Genomic DNA, 17,412 nt, shown 5'->3' with positions numbered 1-17,412 from the left:
AATATTCTAGTATTTCTTTGGAAAAATTACATTTTAACTCTTTGGTGTTGTTGGACAGTTACTTGGGTCAAACCACAGCAAATTTGATGCAAATTTGAGTGAGCATTATGAAATTATGGGCTTTTTTGTCACCCCACCCCTATCCGGACTGGCCTAATTTGGCTCTTTTTCAGATATTAGGGTAGGTCTAAAGAATAGCCCAAAAAACGTATTTCCCACAAAAATAAAGTTCTACAATCATCCATTTCATTAATGGGACACATATGGGATATGAAAAAACATGGTTGTGTTTTGTTCTAACTCGGGTAGGGGTACCTCAAAATCTGAGGGCCCCTCCTGCTAGACTAGAAGCCCACAACCTCCACCTCTCTGCCTACAATGATGCCCTCACCGCCGCCAAGTCTGCCTATTTTTCCACCATCATTAATGATTCCAGCCGTAACCCCCACACCCTCTTCTCCACTGTAAACAACCTCCTCAAGCCCCGTGCCGATGCCCTCTCCAACTCTACTGCTGAACAATGCAACTAATTTCTCCAATTTTTTGAAGACAAAATCACTGCTATCAACAAATCACTGTCCCCTGCATCTGACTCGGCAGCACCTACTCCGGCCCCTCTTCTCCCCATTCCTCTTGACCTACCTACCCCTCCCCCTGATCGCCGCCTCTCCCGGTTTGTTCGAGTTGCCCCTACCACTATCTCTGAACTCATCAGCTCATCAAAATCCACAACCTGCTCCCTTGATCCCCTCTCCACCCCCTACTGAAGAAATGCCCCCTGCCCTATGCCCCTACCTCACCAACATTTTCACTGTCCCATGGAATTGTCCCCTGCAGCTGTCACCCCAATTCTCAAGAAATCCAGCCTTGATTCATCCTGCCTCAACCACTACTGGCCAATTTCCAGTCTCCCCTCCCTCTCTAAAACCCTGGAACGCATTGCCGCCACACAAGTCTCCAGTCTGATGTTCGCCCACTCCACAGCACTGAAACTGCACTCCTTAAAGTACTTAATGACCTCCTCACTTCTGCTGATACTGAAGCCCTTAACATCATCATCCTCCTCGACCTGAGTGCAGCCTTCGATACTGTGAGCCACAACATCCTGCTCACCAGATTGAAAGATGTCGGTATTGAAGGCACCATACTCAGCTGGCTCCAGTCCTACCTCTCCAACAGGTCACACTTCATCTCACTTCACAACCACTCCTCTGTTCCATCCACAGTCACACAAGGTGTTCCCCAAGGTTCTGTACTCGGCCCACTCCTTTTCATCATCTACATCTTCCCTCTTGGTCAGATTCTCCACCATTTCAACTTGGACTTCCACTGTTATGCTGATAACACCCAGATATACCTCAGCACCAAATCCCCTCACAATCCACCCCTCTCTCACATCAACTCCTGTCTGTCTGCAGTTAAAGTCTGGATGCAGCAAAACCTTCTCAAACTCAACAGTGACAAAACTGAACTCCTCTTCGTTGGCTCCAAGTCCACTCTCAGCCAAATCAACAACCTTGCACTCACCATCGATGGCACTACTGTCTCCCCTTCCCCCCAGGCATGCAACCTTGGTGTGATCCTTGATCCAACCTTCTCCCTTGAGCCACATATCCACCAAATGGTGGATTCAGATATGTTGACGACACATGGGTCAAAATCCAAACACAAGAGGTGCAAGCGTTTACCAAACACATCAATTCAGTGGACAAGAACATTAAGTTCACAAGGGAAGACTTCTTGGACTGTGACGTCCACATTGGGGAAGACAGGGGCCTCCACATTGTGGTTTACAGGAAACCTACACACACAGACCAATATCTACTTTTCGACACACACCACCCGCTGGAACACAAACTGAGCGTCATCAGAACTTTGCAACACAGAGCTGACAATGTGCCCAGCAGCACTCAGGCCCAGCGAGAAGAACACAAACACCTGAGGGGAGCTTTAAAAACCTGCGGCTACCCGAGTTGGACCTTTGTGAAAACTGCAACACGTTCCAAAAAGACCAACGACGTGAGCGACGAGGAGAAAAGGAACAGAGAGAAGAGCACAGTCATCCCGTATGTTTCTGGGGTCTCCGAGAAACTCAGGAGAATTTTCAACAAACACCACATCCCGGTATTCTTCAAACCCAGCAACACACTCTGACAAAGACTGGTTCATCCCAAAGACCGTGTACCACACACCCGGAAAAGCAATCTGGTGTATGCCGTACAATGCAATGAGGATTGCACTGACCTATATATAGGAGAAACCAAACAACCACTACACAAATGGATGGCCCAACACAGAAGGCCAAACTCCTCAGGACAAGACTCAGCAGTCTATCTACACCTAAAGGAGAAGACACACTCCTTCGAGGACAGCAAAGTACACATTTTGGACAGAGAAGATATATGGTTTGAAAGAGGGGTGAAGGAAGCCATCTATGCGAAACTGGAAAAACCATCCCTCAACAGAGGAGGAGGTCTGCGACACCACCTATCTCCCACTTACAATGCCGTCCTTTCATCTCTACCCAGGAGACTCAAGAAGCCTAGCCTCCAAGAACAACAGTCGGTCACTAACTGCTCCAACGACTCTCATGACCACTGAATAATGAAGTCGAAACCAACACCCCCAACGCAGGCCCGTAGCCAGAAACATATTTTGGGGGGGGTCGGGCAACACTGCCGAAAGCTACCGGTAAATAAAATTCCCACACTGTATACTATAGCCTAATACCCAACCGTACGGTAAATGTCAACATATTAATGGCCCATAGATAATCATCAATGCATTAATAAATAAAAGTGGGTCTTACCTTATAAAAGCAGGTCCAATCGTCTTTTTTGTCTGCAAAAGATGTCCAGTACCTCTTCCAGCGTCACCACAATGTCTCTGTGCTCCGAGAGCAATGTCAGTCCATTAAGCCGTCTTTCCGTCATTGTACTGCGCATTTTGTCCTTGATCCTTCCCAGACGGGAAAAACTTCTCTCGACATGGGCACTGGTGACAGGAAGCGTGGTCAAAACGCGGAGAAGCTTGAAGATGCTTGGAAACAACTCACTGTTACAGGCATTTAATGCCTCAATGGCATTTTGCGGAACATAAGTTGCATCTTTCCATTTATCCCGCCGGGTGTCAATTTCTGACTTTACAACTTCCACTTCATCAGGATACAGGTTGGAGAGCGCTTGAGCTGAGCTGTCGTTCAGCATGCTGACCTTAGATGGCAGTAAGGAGCAGAGGTTGGAGATCACATTTCTGTGTTTGCCGAAGCGTTCCTTCATCTGTGATGAATAAAAGTCAAGCATGACTATGAAAAGCTTTTGCCGGTAGTGATTTTCACAGGCCTTCAATGGATCCTCATTGCAGTCCATGCCTCTTCGTGGTCGAAATTCAACCCCATACTTGGCTGCTTGGGAAGAGGTCTTTTGGAAAATCTGCCTGAACTCCATCTCAGAGTTAGCCCTCATCTCATCTACCTGCTTAATAACAGCATCAGCAGCTGAAACGCAACTCACCAAGTCACAATTTTCCTTCTGAAGGAAGGTGGACAGGTGATAGGTTTTTGCAAGCATCTTCGCACTCACATTCATGGACAGCATGAATTCTGCATTGTCAATTGAATTAAAGAGCTGAGTGGCTTTGACAGATGTGTCTCCTGTGAAGGTTTCACTGATTTTCTGCAGGCTGGATCGCACAGGGTCTAAAAGCTCGTTGAATGTAAATATTGCGTCGTGGCGTTCGACCCATCTCGTTTCACACAACTTCGTCAGTCGCGTTTTCTTGCAGTCGGGTAAAAGACGCTCCGTCTCGTGTCGCAGACTGGCAGACCGCAAAGCCCAATCATGGAAAAAAGTGCAGATTTCCGAGACAATTCCAAAGCAATTTCGCACCATTTGTACAGTGCAGCACTTGTTTAGGACCAAATTCAAACTGTGGCTGGCACAGTGCACATCAACTGCTTGCTTGTGCTTCTCTTTGATTTTAGCTTGGGCACCATTTATACGGACACTCATGGCAGATGCGCCGTCGTATCCCTGGCCACGTAAAAACTGTAAATCAACGCCTGCATTTGTGAACTGACTTTCGATTGAATTGGCGATTGCCTCCCCGGTTAACTTCTCGATATCAACAAAGGACAAAAAAATCCTCTGATGCTATATTGGCTGTCATGCTGGTTCACGTATCTGACACAGACAGAAAGCTGCTCCCGCCCTGAAACATCTTTCATTTCATCTGCCAACACAGTGAAACACTGCGCGGAGTTTACTTTCTGCACCAGTTTGTTTGTTATCACATCTCCAATTATGCTGATTATTTCATTTTGTACATCAGGAATGCAGTAGCTAGCGTTTGCTGCACATTTACTCAAGTGTTGTAACAGTACTATGTCGCCAGATGTAGCCCTAAACCTGAGTAAAGCCCTGACATTTCCGTCATTGTGAGTTGGCTCATTCAATGTCACTGGTCCTGAATCAATATCACCTCTCAGGGCGAGTTCTTGGCGACCGCAAAAAAATCAACGTTGCAATGCTGCTTTTGAGTTTTTCTCTGTTTTCTTGGACTCGCTTTTTTCTCTCAGAATCTAGCCTCAGTGAAATTGCATCCATTTTATTGTTGAGAACCATTTGGAAATTGTCCGCTTTCAAACATGCATCCTTGTGATATGCCTTTTGTGCATGGTCTTTGAACGTCTCTAAAGCATGTTTCCAGTCTGAGAAGTGGACATTAATTAGCTTGCCAGCTTTTCTGTGCCCTCCCTTGCCCGCACGCTCGACTGCAAACGCAACACAGTGCTTACAAAAACAACCGTCGGACCTTGTTGAGTATACTAGCCAGCTAAACTGGTCAATCCAATGACGTTGGAAACGTAGTTTACCTCCTAGTTTTGTAGGGAATGTTTGTCCGATATTGGCCGTCCAGTCCAGTGAGTATATTTCTCTTCTCTGTTCGTCTGATATTTTCCCACCAATATAATCCACAAAGTCGTGTGAAAACGTTTCCGGGGTAGAGGACGGCGGGTCTGCTAACTCTGGCTCCGTTTCCGAGGAGGAGGGCAGTGGGTCTGCTAACACTTGCTCTGGAAAGTCGGTAACGTTAGTGACCAGATCACCTGTAATGTTCTTTTTTTCTGTTTTGAGTCGGAACACGTTGAAACAAAAAAATCACTGATTGTACGAATATTAACTTTACTGCTCTTGCCTGATTTACAGGTAGCTTTCGGCGGCTCCATTGCTTTTGAAAAGCAAACTATAGCTCGACCATTTAGCTAGCATAACCAGTGGCAGGTTGCTTAGCTGACTCGTCAGACCTCTGAGCCAATTCAAAGCGTGTGATTTTATTTGTTTTACGAAACAGACCAATAAGATACATCATGTTTGGAAACAAATTAACTGACAGGTTTAACGCCTGTCAGTCACGATAGATGCAGTGTATGAGTAGGCTAGAGGGGTGGTGACAAATAATCAAAACGATAACTAAATAAATATTGGTGCCATTTCAGACGGGCCGTGGGGTTTCGGGGGGGGGGGGTTCAGACACGAAAACCACCTACCTTGCTACGTGCCTGCCCCAACGACCGTCGCTGCTAAACAAATGCAAATAAATAGCTCCGATGGCGACGGGCGCGGCTAGACATCGGAGCACAGGAGAGCCACGCATATCAATAGCTCTGACAACGACTCCTCGAGGATAAATTCTGAGTCTCATCACCAGCCAGTCAGACTAGCTTGGTCTAGTCAGAAAGGCACGAACTGATGAAGCGTCTTGGATGAGCGGCGAAACGTCTTCACGCGTGTATACCAAGTCCAGTTGCACTTGATTCAACTCCTTTGGATAACCATGACCTGGATGAATGAGAACATTCACAGACCACCAAATGGTCAAATCCTCTTTCTACCACCTTTGCAACATTGCAAAAATAAGATCCTCTCTCACACGCCCTGCTGCTGAGATACTGATCCATGCCTTCATCTCCTCCCGCCTTGATTACTGCAACTCAGTCCTCTATGGCATCAGTGCTAGCTCTATCAAGAGACTCCAATTGGTCCAGAACACATCCGCCCGACTTTTAACTTTCACCAAATCCTGGCACCACATCATCTCAGTTCTAAAAGACCTCCACTGGCTACCCATCTCTCACCGGATCAATTACAAAATTCTGGTTCTTGCGTATAAAGCCCTCCACAAACTGGCTCCCCAATACCTCACCGATCTCCTCTCCCCCTACCAACCCTCTCGGTCCCTCAGATCCACCTCAGCCTCCCTTCTCTCTACCCCCAGGTCCAACCTCCGCGGCTTGGGTGACTGAGCCTTCCCCAGAGCAGCTCCCAGGCTCTGGAACTCACTTCCCCAAATCATTAGAGACTCAGAATCCCTCCCAGTCTTCCAATCCCGTCTCAAGACACACCTTTTCTCCATTGCCTTCTCGTGCCCCCCCCCCCCCCCCCGTCCGCTCATACACCCCTGGTCTGGGGCAGGCTGAGGACTGAGCACTTGACCTGCATCTGTGATTTATGATGTTTGTTTTTCTTCCCCTTTTTATCTGTCCAAGTCGGAGAGTAGTGCTGGCGTCATGTGTGGCTGCCACTTCTCCCTCTCATAGCCCCCCTTCCCATCCACCCCTGTATGTCTGTGTTAAGTTCATGTCGTCTTGTTTCACTCCATTTATTGTAAAGCGACTTTGAGTACTAGAAAAGAGCTATATAATATTGATTTATTATTATTATAATTATAGCAGGCCCCCTGGCCCTTGAATAAAATTTCGAGTGAAAAACCTTCCCCACCCAGCTTTTCCGGATTTTGTTGACATCAGCGTTACGAAAACGTGTTTCTTGAAGAAAGGACATTGTAGCGAATTCGGGGGAGCGGCCGGGAGACGAACCCGTGTCGCCCGCACCGCAGGAGACATCGCTAACCGCTCGACGAAAGGCTCAGATCCGCCAGCCAGCGGCCAGCATGTCTACTTATCCATGTACGTTACAATATACTCACGTTTAACTGAGAGAGGTGAGCTAGTACTCTGTTTATTTTCACTTGGTTGTTTAGGCCCTTCACATTCAAAGAGATCAGATTAAGCTTTCTATTCCTAACCTTATTCATTAACGAGGGCAGTGGAACCATATAGATTGGTTAAATCCAGGAAGGAAAGGCCTTTTGCTCAACGAGAGATTGATGTAGGTGAATATGGTTGAAGTTGTAATGGTGAACTTTACAAAATACAAAACAAAAAACTACGAAAAGATAAACAAAATTCAGACAAGAGGACACCCCCCCATAGCACTTACCTAAACTCAGTGCTATAAAGCCCCACATGGCACACAACCGCTTAAGATGCCTTAAACCTAATACTTTTACATCTTGGCACTCCTCACTAAATACCAGAAATGGAGGCGTAAACTTATATCGTCGGGAAAAAAGAGAAGAACACAACACCCAGCCTTCGCTATTAGTGGCAGCCTTCAAACGTAGGAAGGAGTGAGAATTAACATATATCTAAGACTGGATCATGTCATTGGCAACAGTCTGGCATGGATAATAAACACAATTTACAATTGTGAACTGAAAAAAGGCTGTCAAAGACTCATCAAATCTCACAGATGTATTGCTGGCAGCTGTCTGACATAGGGAATAGACACAATTTACAAGTTATTGTCTAGATGATCACGAGGATTTTGTTTTTGTTTTGCCCGTGCGCATATTGTGACGGACCGTCTGCGCTTCAGAGGACAGGCAGCCGGCTAGTTCTCCAGCGGGGGCACATCCTCACTCCCTGTGCCACTCGGCGCTCCCAGAGCCCTGCCGACATTAGCCTAACAAAGGTAGACGCATCCGACGGTGACTTGAACTCTTGTTTGGCCCTTCAATTGTGAACCGGAGCGTTGCAGGATATGCGAGGGAGTATTTCAGGCCGGCTTCGCGAAGCATTTTCTTTACCGGATTGAACGCAGCTCTCTTCCGCACTAGGTCAGTGCTAAAGTCCGGGTAGAAGCTAATCTTTGTCCCACTATATGTCAGCTGCCCTGATCTCTCCCAGGATAGGCGCAGAATCGGCTCCTTAGCTCGATAGTGATGCAGGCGTACAGTCATGGCTCGAGGGGGGTCGTTTGGCTGCGGTGGTCTGCGAGCGCGATGAGCACGGTCAACTTCTGGTTTACGAGGGAAGCTGTCCGTGCCGAAAGCCTCGATCAGGAAGGATTCCATAAAGGAGGAGGGATGGCTGCCTTCAGTTTTTTCTGGGAGACCAACAACTCTAATATTCTGCCTCCGTGATCTGTTTTCCTGATCATCCAGTAGGGCGCGAAGCTTCTCGTTTTCAGCCTTCGGGTCCGCATAGGAGCGCTCCAGTGTAGCAGCTCTGCTATCCACGTTGTTCAGACCGGCTTCCGCCTCTTGGATTTTCACTACGAGAGAGGAGACTGTGGCTTGCAGTGTGGCGACTGTGCTTCGGAGCTCAGAAAGCATCTCGTCCCTCATAGTGTCGAGCATTCCCTTCAAATTGCCACGGGTAAGTTGCTGAGGGTTAGCCGCTGCGACGTTAGCATCGATATCCAAAGGAGTTGAATCAAGTGCAACTGGACTTGGTATATATCCGTGAAGACGTTTCGCCTCTCATCCAAGAGGCTTCCTCAGTTCGTGCCTTTCTGACTAGACCAAGCTAGTCTGACTGGCTGCTGATGAGACTCAGCATTTATCCTCTAGGAGTCGTTTTCAGAGGTATAGATGTCCATGGCTCTTTGTGTCCCGATGTTTACCAACGCCCGTCGCTAACAGAGCCATAGATATGCGTGGCTCTCCTGTGCTCCGATGTCCAGCCGCGCCAATCGCCATCGGAGCTATTGATTAGCATGGATAGCTTTCAGGCTAGCATTAGCTTCTGTAGCTTTGCCTGTAGCTGGCCGTGGTATGGTTATCGTTAGCCGAAGCCGCGTGTTCGCTCGAGTTTGTTGCTCTCGTACTGGGCTGACCACTCATCGTGCAGTCTTAAGTGTTAGCCAAAATTTTCCCCAAACTCTTGTAAAAAAAAAGAAAAAAAAGCACGAGTGTTCGGTTAAAATAAGTTGACGATGTAAGTTATTAAATTAGCAATACGTAAGGAGTGTTTGAGTTCGCGTCTTTACTCCGCCATGACACCGGAACCCCTCGTGGCTGTGTTTTTGAGACGGTACTACTAGTATTTCTACCTCTATTGGTGTTGCTGTGTTTCTGAGATGGTGCTACTAGTATTTCTACCTCTATTGGTGTTGCTGTGTTTCTGAGATGGTGCTACTAGTATTTCTACCTCTATTGGTGTTGCTGTGTTTCTGAGATGGTACTACTAGTATTTCTACCTCTATTGGTGTTGCTGTGTTTCTGAGATGGTACTACTAGTATTTCTACCTCTATTGGTGTTGCTGTGTTTCTGAGATGGTATTAATAGTATTTCTACCTCTATTGGTGTTGCTGTGTTTCTGAGATGGTACTACTAGTATTTCTACCTCTATTGGTGTTGCTGTGTTTCTGAGATGGTACTACTACTATTTCTAACTCTGTTGGTGTGGCTGTGTTTCTGAGATGGTACTACTTTTTCTCTATAACCATCGGGACAGTGGGTGACAGTGTCAGCTTTATACCATGTCTCCTGTAGAATGATGATTAGGCCTTGGATAGTCCACATGCATACTGATAGGGATTTCATTACAAAAGGGAGATGGTAATGCAGTAACTGTTGGATTGTTAAGAGAGGTATGAACATCGAACTGTATAAATAGTGTATTTTCCAATTGTGTGTGTGTACATCTATGTGCAGGTGTGTTTCATTATAACACTAGTTCAGCTTATTGCAGATGCACTGGAGGAACTGTTTAATCTCACTCATTCCTTCAGAGTCCACTCCTCCTTGCATGACCTCTGTGTAGCTGCGCGGGGCCTGGTGTGGTTCTGCATGCTGTTCCTGTGAGCTGGGGCTGGGCAGGGGTCGAGGGCTAGGCTCTTGGTTTTGTTGTATTTCTGGTTTGGTGGGGGTAGTAGCCTGAGCCAAGGCCCGTCTGGCTGTGTTGCTGGAGGTGGCGATGTTCTGGTGGGGCTGTGAAGTGCGCTGGGTCTGGGTGGATATCTGGGAGGTCTTTGACTCCTGACAGGGGCTGAGGTGTAGTAAGGGTCTCTGGGAGGTCTTTGGCTCCTGGTGAGGTCTGGGGCATTGTAAGGGTCCCTGGGAGGTCCTCTGGCTGGTATGAGATGGAGGCTTTGACAGCCAAATGCCACATCTTTTAGTATTTTGGTGAACATGCCCACTGTCTGCTTTTTTTAAGTGGGAGTGGTCATACAGGTGCTCAGGAGTTATGTAAGGATGATGTGCAACGTGCACATTTGGGAGTGAGGCACACCCTCCGGTGATGTCAGTGTTCACCCTATTGATGGTCTTAGGGTGAAACTCTCTGCGGGGTAGCAGGGTAGAGATGTTGATGTGTGAGTCTGGGAAGGACACAGGTGCTTTCTCTGCTATTTTGGTGACCAGACCTCCAACCTTTTCCTGTTCCCCTCACAGGTTGTTGGTGCTGGTGTGGATCAGAATATGACCTGGAGGGCCAAACTCAGAGTGGGAAAGGTTTTGGAGTGCATCCTCTGTTGTGGGGCACCAGATCTTTGACACTTGCATGTTGGGGAAGAGTTTTTGTTTGTGAATGAACTTGCCATTCAAATCAATGAGGATAGCAAACCTCAGTGTCTTTTTTCAGGGTGGTGGGCTTACGGTGTGAGATGCTGGGGGGGGCAGGGGGGCTTAGGAGCCTCTCTCTGCTGCATCCTCACTGGTTGGTAGGGGCTCAGTGTTGGAAGGGTTGAGGGGAGTGAGGGGTTGTGGCTGTTTTGTATTGGTAGACATTATGTCCTTTGTTTCCCTCAGCTCTATGATGAGGGCCTGACTTTTCTCCTGCAGGCTGGAGATCTGTTCTTTCAGTTCTTGTGTAACAGTCTCCAGGTGGTGCTTACACTGGCTGAGTTGTTCCTGGAGGTCAAGGGTGTGATATGGTGCTGGTGGGGAGCAGCTGCCCTCTCATCTCAGTGAGCTGTGCTTCTAGTAGAGCCATTCTGTCTCTCAGGAGGCTGACAGTGTGGTGGTCTGGATGTTGGTTATCACAGCCAGGCATGGGGGAGCTTTTAGCAGTGCTGTGGACCTGGCTGTCTGCTGTCTGGGTGTCTGCGGTGATGGGAGAGTTCAGAATGTTTTCTTTATTCTTTTTAGATGCTGCCATTTCCTCCAGAGTGGGAAAGTCCTGTTCAAAGGAACCAAGGGCAGCTTAATTACCTTGCACCATGACTGTACCATTTTGGTAAAAGTTGACAGTTAGGAGCCTTCTCTCTTGGTCCTTGTCTTCATCCTCAAAGATCTGAATTTTCTTTCCCTTGCAGAGCCCTCTCTTGGAGATGAAGCTGTAGTGCTTTGATATGGCTGTATGCCATGCAGTGACACGCTCAGTATGAAAGAGCAAGTTGGTGACGACACCAGCGTTATTACAGCAATCAGCATATAAAGTCTCTGGGTATTCTCTTTGAATTCTATGTCTGAACTATATTCTTCCGTGCTCTGATTTTATCTCCTCTGCCCACTCAAAAAAGCGGAGGGACAAAGTGCCCGTAGCTGCTGCTGCTGTCTCAGTGGCCATGTTGATATGGCAGCCGACTACACAATGGTTAGCTAGCTGATAAAAGCGTTTGTTTTTTTTTTTTAAATTTAAGCTAGAAACTAATATTACTATAGTTACAGTGCTGTTCCCTATCTGGTTTGATAAAAAAATAGCTGAGTGTCACGGCGTAGGAAGATTAGAAAAAGCCTGCATACGGGCTAACTGGTTAGCCAGCTAGCCAGTATCATTAGCTAGCTCTGTGTAGGGGTTAAATGGTTAGCCAGCTAGTCAGTAACGTTAGCTAGCTTTGCTTAGCAAATCAAAGTTGGATAAAATAGAATAAACCTACAGCTAACAATCTTCTTTAAGGAGGTAGTTCTCTTGTTCTACATGTTTGTCGCTCTCTTAAGAATCCAAAAGTTCCATATTAAATCAAATGCTCTTCTTCAGCATGGTTTATCCCATCGCGCATCCAGTCTGTCTGTCTCCCTCCATTTTTCCATTCCATTTCATTCCATTACGGTTGTCCCATTCTTCTTTTTTTAGAATGTGTGAGACTTACACCCCTGTTTCTGCTATTAGAACATTTAATTAGATCATCTGGGGAATGTTTTTACAAACGGAATTGTATTTTTGGGGTCAACGTTTAGAATGTAAATACCAACACTTGAACTGTGTTGCAGGACAAGCAAAAATGGCTATTTATATGTGAGCTGGAGAGGGAGAAGTGACGAGTGTGATGTCGAACTGTTGTTTACCAGGATGGTCCAGGCCAGGATAAGGTAGATTTACCAGGATGGTCCAGGCCAGGATGAGGTAGATTTACTAGGATGGTCCAGGCCAGGATGAGGTAGATTTACCGAGATGGTCTATGCCAGGGTAGATTTACCAGGATGGTCCAGTCCAGGATAAGGTAGATTTACCAGGATGGTCCAGGCCAGGATAAGGTAGATTTTGATTATTACAGAGCAATTAAGGCTTTGGACACATTCACAACATGTGGTGTTGTAAAGGTGCTGTGTTCAACCATGGAGGATGAGCTGGTTCTTGCTACAGAGCTTGGATAACAGGGGTCTTAGTGTTCAACCATGGATGATGAGCTGGTTCTTGCTGCAGAGCTCGGATAGAAGGGGTCTTACCTGTTTTCCTTTTTCGTTTTATGTTTTGAGTTGTTGTTGAATGATTATTGTTGGAAATGTTAAAAGATGCAGGTTACATATATGTAAGTTCACAAATATTGTTCATATTGTTAAAAAGATGTCAAGTCTGTTTTTTTGTCAAAGATTTGTTTTAAAATTAAGAAAAACATTTCCCTCTCCCCCCCCCCCCCCCTCTCTGTCTCATGACTTGTGCAGACCATTCACGTGGCCATTGTATGTGCTGGCTACAATGCCAGTCGGGACGTGGTGACCTTGGTGAAGTCGGTCCTTTTCCACAGGTACAGCATCCTCTCTTCTCTGTTTTGCACCACTTTCCCTCTTATATCCTGCCTGTGATCTCTCTCTCTCTCTCTCTCTCTCTCTCTCTCTCTCTCTCTCTCTCTCTCTCTCTCTCTCTCTCTCTCTCTCTCTCTCTCTCGCTCACTCGCTCTCATACACCCACAAACACACCTGGGCCTCCTGACTCCTCTCCCCCACACCAATCTCCATATGCTGCTCTCATGTCTGCTGCCTACATCCTGTTGCTTGGCAACAGAACCTCTTTGAACTCTGAGGGAGGCATGGCCCACAGTTTAACTCTCTACAAAGTTCTCATCCACCTGAGCTTCCTTACAACGTGCCATGCTGTGCTGGAGGATGCTGGGTACAGGGCCAGCTCCATTAGGTTTTGAGCCCCACTCCACCCAGACTGGCATGGATCCTATCACATCCCTACCTGCAGAATTTAATTCTCAACAACACCACAAAGTAAGAGTTTACATTAACACTAGTTTACATATGAGTACTTAACCATCAAATGTCTTGATGCATGCTTAATAGTCCATGTGTAGAATCCCAGAAAAGTTGCATCAGTTCATCTGGACAAAAGATTTAGAGGCAGAAATGTTTCGTCTCTCATCTAAGTGACTTTGTCAGTCTTAGCTGTCTGCAGGTGTCCCCACCCTTATAAACAATACAGTTGCATAATGACTGAAACCAGCGATCTAACACCAGTTTTATATGCTAATTGCTGTGACCATTAACTAGAGTTACAATGGCCATGTGCACTATTCACAGAGGGTTGGGGAATAGCTGCAATCACAGTGTTGTAAGATGGTGACAGATGCACTCTAACCCCCCCCCCCCCCCATTCAGGAATGGTTGTTCCCTCTTCACATAGATGGTCTCTTTGACTCCCGGTTCAAACCAGCGTTCCTCCCTATCAAGGATGTGCACATACTCATCCCTGAAAGAGTGGCCACTGGTCTGTAGATGGTGTAGTTTCTCCCACTAAACCTTGTGTCCAGATGAACTGATTCAACTTTTCTCAGTTAACCATGAAATATGGGGAAATATTACTGGGTATTATGTTAAAAGAAGAGGTGACGATTAGCGAGCAGCAGTATGGTTTCATGCCATGAAAGAGCACCACAGATGTGATGTTTGCTTTGAGAATGTTGATGGAGAAGTATAGAGAAGGTCAGAAGGAGTTACATTGTGTCTTTGTGGATTTAGAGAAAGCATACGACAGGGTGCCGAGAGAGGAGGTGTGGTATTATATGAGGAAGTCAGGAGTTGCAGAGAAGTATGTAGGAGTGGTGCAGGATATGTATGAGGGAAGTGTGACAGTGGTGAGGTGTGTGGTTGGAATGACAGACTGTTTCAAGGTGGAGGTGGGATTACATCAAGGATCGGCTCTGAGCCCTTTCTTGTTTGCAATGGTGATGGACAGGTTGATGTACAAGATCAGGCAGGAGTCTCAGTGGACGATGACGTTTGCGGATGACATTGTGATCTGTAGCTAGAGTAGGGTGCAGGTTGAGGAGAGGCTGGAGAGGTGGAGGTATGCACTGGAGAGAAGAGGAATGAAAGTCGGTAGGAGCAAGACAGAATACCTATGCGTGAATGAGAGGGAGGACAGTGGAATGGTGAGGATGCAAGGAGTAGATGTGATGGAGTATGCGTTTAAATACTTGGGGTCAACTGTCCAAAGTAACGGGGAGTGCAGAAGAGAGGTGAAGAAGAGAGTGCAGGCAGGGTGGAGTGGGTGGAGAAAAGTAACAGGAGTGATTTGTGACAGAAGGGTACCAGCAAGAGTTAAAGGGAAGGTTTACGAGATGGTAGTGAGACCAGCTATGTTATATGACTTGGAGACAGTGGCACTGACGAAAAGACAGGAGGTGGAGGTGGAGGTGACAGAGTTGAAGATGATAAGATTTTCATTGGGAATGATGAAGGACAGGATTAGGAATGATTATATTAGAGGGACAGCTCAGGTTGGATGGTTTGGAGACAAAGCAAGAGATCCAAGATTGAGATGGTTTGGACATGTGTGGAGGAGAGATGCTGGATATATTGGGAGAAGGATGCTGAATATGGAGCTGCCAGGGAAGAGGATAAGAGGAAGGCCAAAGAGGAGGTTTATGGATGTGGTGAGGGAAGACATGCAGGTGGCTGGTGTGACAGAGGAAGATGCAGAGGACAGGAAGAGATGGAAACGGATGATCCGCTGTGGTGAACCCTAACGGGATCAACCAAAAGTTGTAATAGTAGTAGTAGTAGTAGTAGTAGTAGATTGCTGGGTATTATATATGACATTATACTATTGTAAAACATGAATACTGAATATATCATCACATCAGAGTTGAAAAGCTCCTCCCTTTGATTAGTAACCAGTAAATGTTTTGGAGCATGCAGCTTCCACAATTAGTACCAGCATTTCTTAAGTAGCAACAGTTCTGCAGGTGAATTAATCATAAGTGCACTGATGATTCATTCTCTACACATATATTTCCTCATTCTGTGAAGAGAACCAATCCGAGTTAGACCAGTTTTCTTCCATATTTGATCATTTCATGATTATTAAACCCCACTCCCTAAACCTCACGATGTTAGACAACAGACCTCATGCTTGACTCAGGGGATCTGGATCCAACCCTGTTTCAGTTGAAGTGTAAAAATGTTTAGAGACGTAAAATAATTGCCTTAAACTACTGTATGTCAGGCTGTAATATTGACTCTTAACTTTTGAGGATTATTCTCTTATGCATTTCCACTTTGATTGAGATGGATTTTGAAGCTGCATGAAGAAATTGCTTGCAGTCATGAACATAAGCTGTATTTGCCTCTTCCATCTGTTGGCAGCACATGCACACTACAAGTGATTCCTCTCGTAGCCCGGTGACGAGTCTGCACTGTGGCTGTTAACAAAACAGTTTGTAAAAATTCATTACTACTACTACTACTACTACTACCACTACTAGTACTTTCGGCTGCTCCCGTTAAGGTTCACCACAGCGGATCATCCGTTTCCATCTCTTCCTGTCCTCTGTATCTTCCTCTGTCACACCAGTCACCTGCATGTCCTCCCTCACGAAATCCATAAACCTCCTCTTTGGCCTTCCTCTTCTCCTCTTTCCTGGCAACTCCATATTCAGCATCCTTCTCCCAATATACCCAGCATCTCTCCTCCACACATGTCCAGGCCATCTCAATCTTGCCTCTCTTGCTTTGTCTCCAAACCGTCCAACTTGAGCTGTCCCTCTAATATACTCGTTCTTAATCCTGTCTTTCTTCATCACTCCCAATGAAAATCGTATCATCTTCAACTCTGCCACCTCAAGCTCCACCTCCTGTCTTTTCATCAGTGCTACTGTCTCCAAACCATATAACATACCTGGTCTCACATGCATCTTGTAAACCTTCCCTTAAACTCTTGCTGGTACCCTTCTGTCACAGTTCACTCCTGACATTCTCACTTTGGTTATACAAGGACCGGATTGGCTTGTAGCAACTGCCCTGGTACCCCATACTCCCACAGTACCCCCCACAGAGTGCCCTGGGGTACAAGCTTTTAATACAAAGATTTTTTAATAAAAATATTTTTTTCCTGTGTCCATGTTGATATTCCGCTCCTCATTAGCTGAGCATTCACAGCACCATTGACGGTTTCGGGGAAAAGAAACGCTATATATATATATATATATATATATATATATATATATATATATATATATATATGGGTAAAGGGGTTTGGGTGAGGTAAATGCATGGTATTTTTTGAGTTATAGTAAACCTGATACTGCTCTTGTGCCAAATTCATAGGTTGCTTGTAACCTTTTTCCCCAGAGTAACCAAAAGAATTTTACCAGATTTCTCACTATCTGAAATAACTAATTCCCATAATAGATAATTCCCAGGGTGCTCTACAGAGTTAATAAATCTAGTGACAGGTTTACTTAGTTTGTAATGCTGTGTTGAATAGTTTGTTCACTAGAAGAAAAAACTATGATAGCTGTAGTCTGAGGATCTGTGCTCCAGCTTGACGTAAATCCTTTCCTAAGTTGACTGTTATCTCTGTCGTAGATGTATGATGACATCTTTAATGTGCTGTCTAAGAACCCATTTAGAAGTGAGACATAAGACTGATTTTCTTTTGGGGGGGGTGGAGGGGGTGCATGATTGCCGCGTCATTGCCTGCTCAAATGGACCTAAGAAAGAAAACACTTCAGGTTTTGAAATAACTGCTGTAAAGAAATAGGTGTGAAAGCACCCTTCATGATGTGTGTGTTGTGTGCTGTTTGGTTCTCGTCATCTTTTTTATCCCATTTGGAAAGTTTCCGAGATGGTGTGTTGTTTAGTGGTTGATTTAAATCTAGCCTTTGCCATTAGTTTAT

The 17,412-nt window shown here is 45.9% G+C and overlaps 1 protein-coding gene across 1 annotated transcript in view; it reads left to right on the top strand.

The window, feature by feature from the left end:
* large1 (LARGE xylosyl- and glucuronyltransferase 1) overlaps positions 1-17,412 on the top strand; it is a 270,232-nt gene that overhangs the window by 178,951 nt on the left and 73,869 nt on the right. The window contains exon 4 of the mRNA XM_056276025.1: positions 12,953-13,035. Coding sequence (XP_056132000.1) covers positions 12,953-13,035 — 83 coding nt within the window. The remainder of the gene's footprint in view (positions 1-12,952; positions 13,036-17,412) is intronic.

Source organism: Lampris incognitus, chromosome 3 (genome assembly GCF_029633865.1).
Source record: "Lampris incognitus isolate fLamInc1 chromosome 3, fLamInc1.hap2, whole genome shotgun sequence".
Classification (NCBI taxonomy): Eukaryota; Metazoa; Chordata; class Actinopteri; order Lampriformes; family Lampridae; genus Lampris; species Lampris incognitus.
Note: the sequence above shows the minus strand (reverse complement) of the source record. Positions and strands in the feature narration are given on the sequence as shown.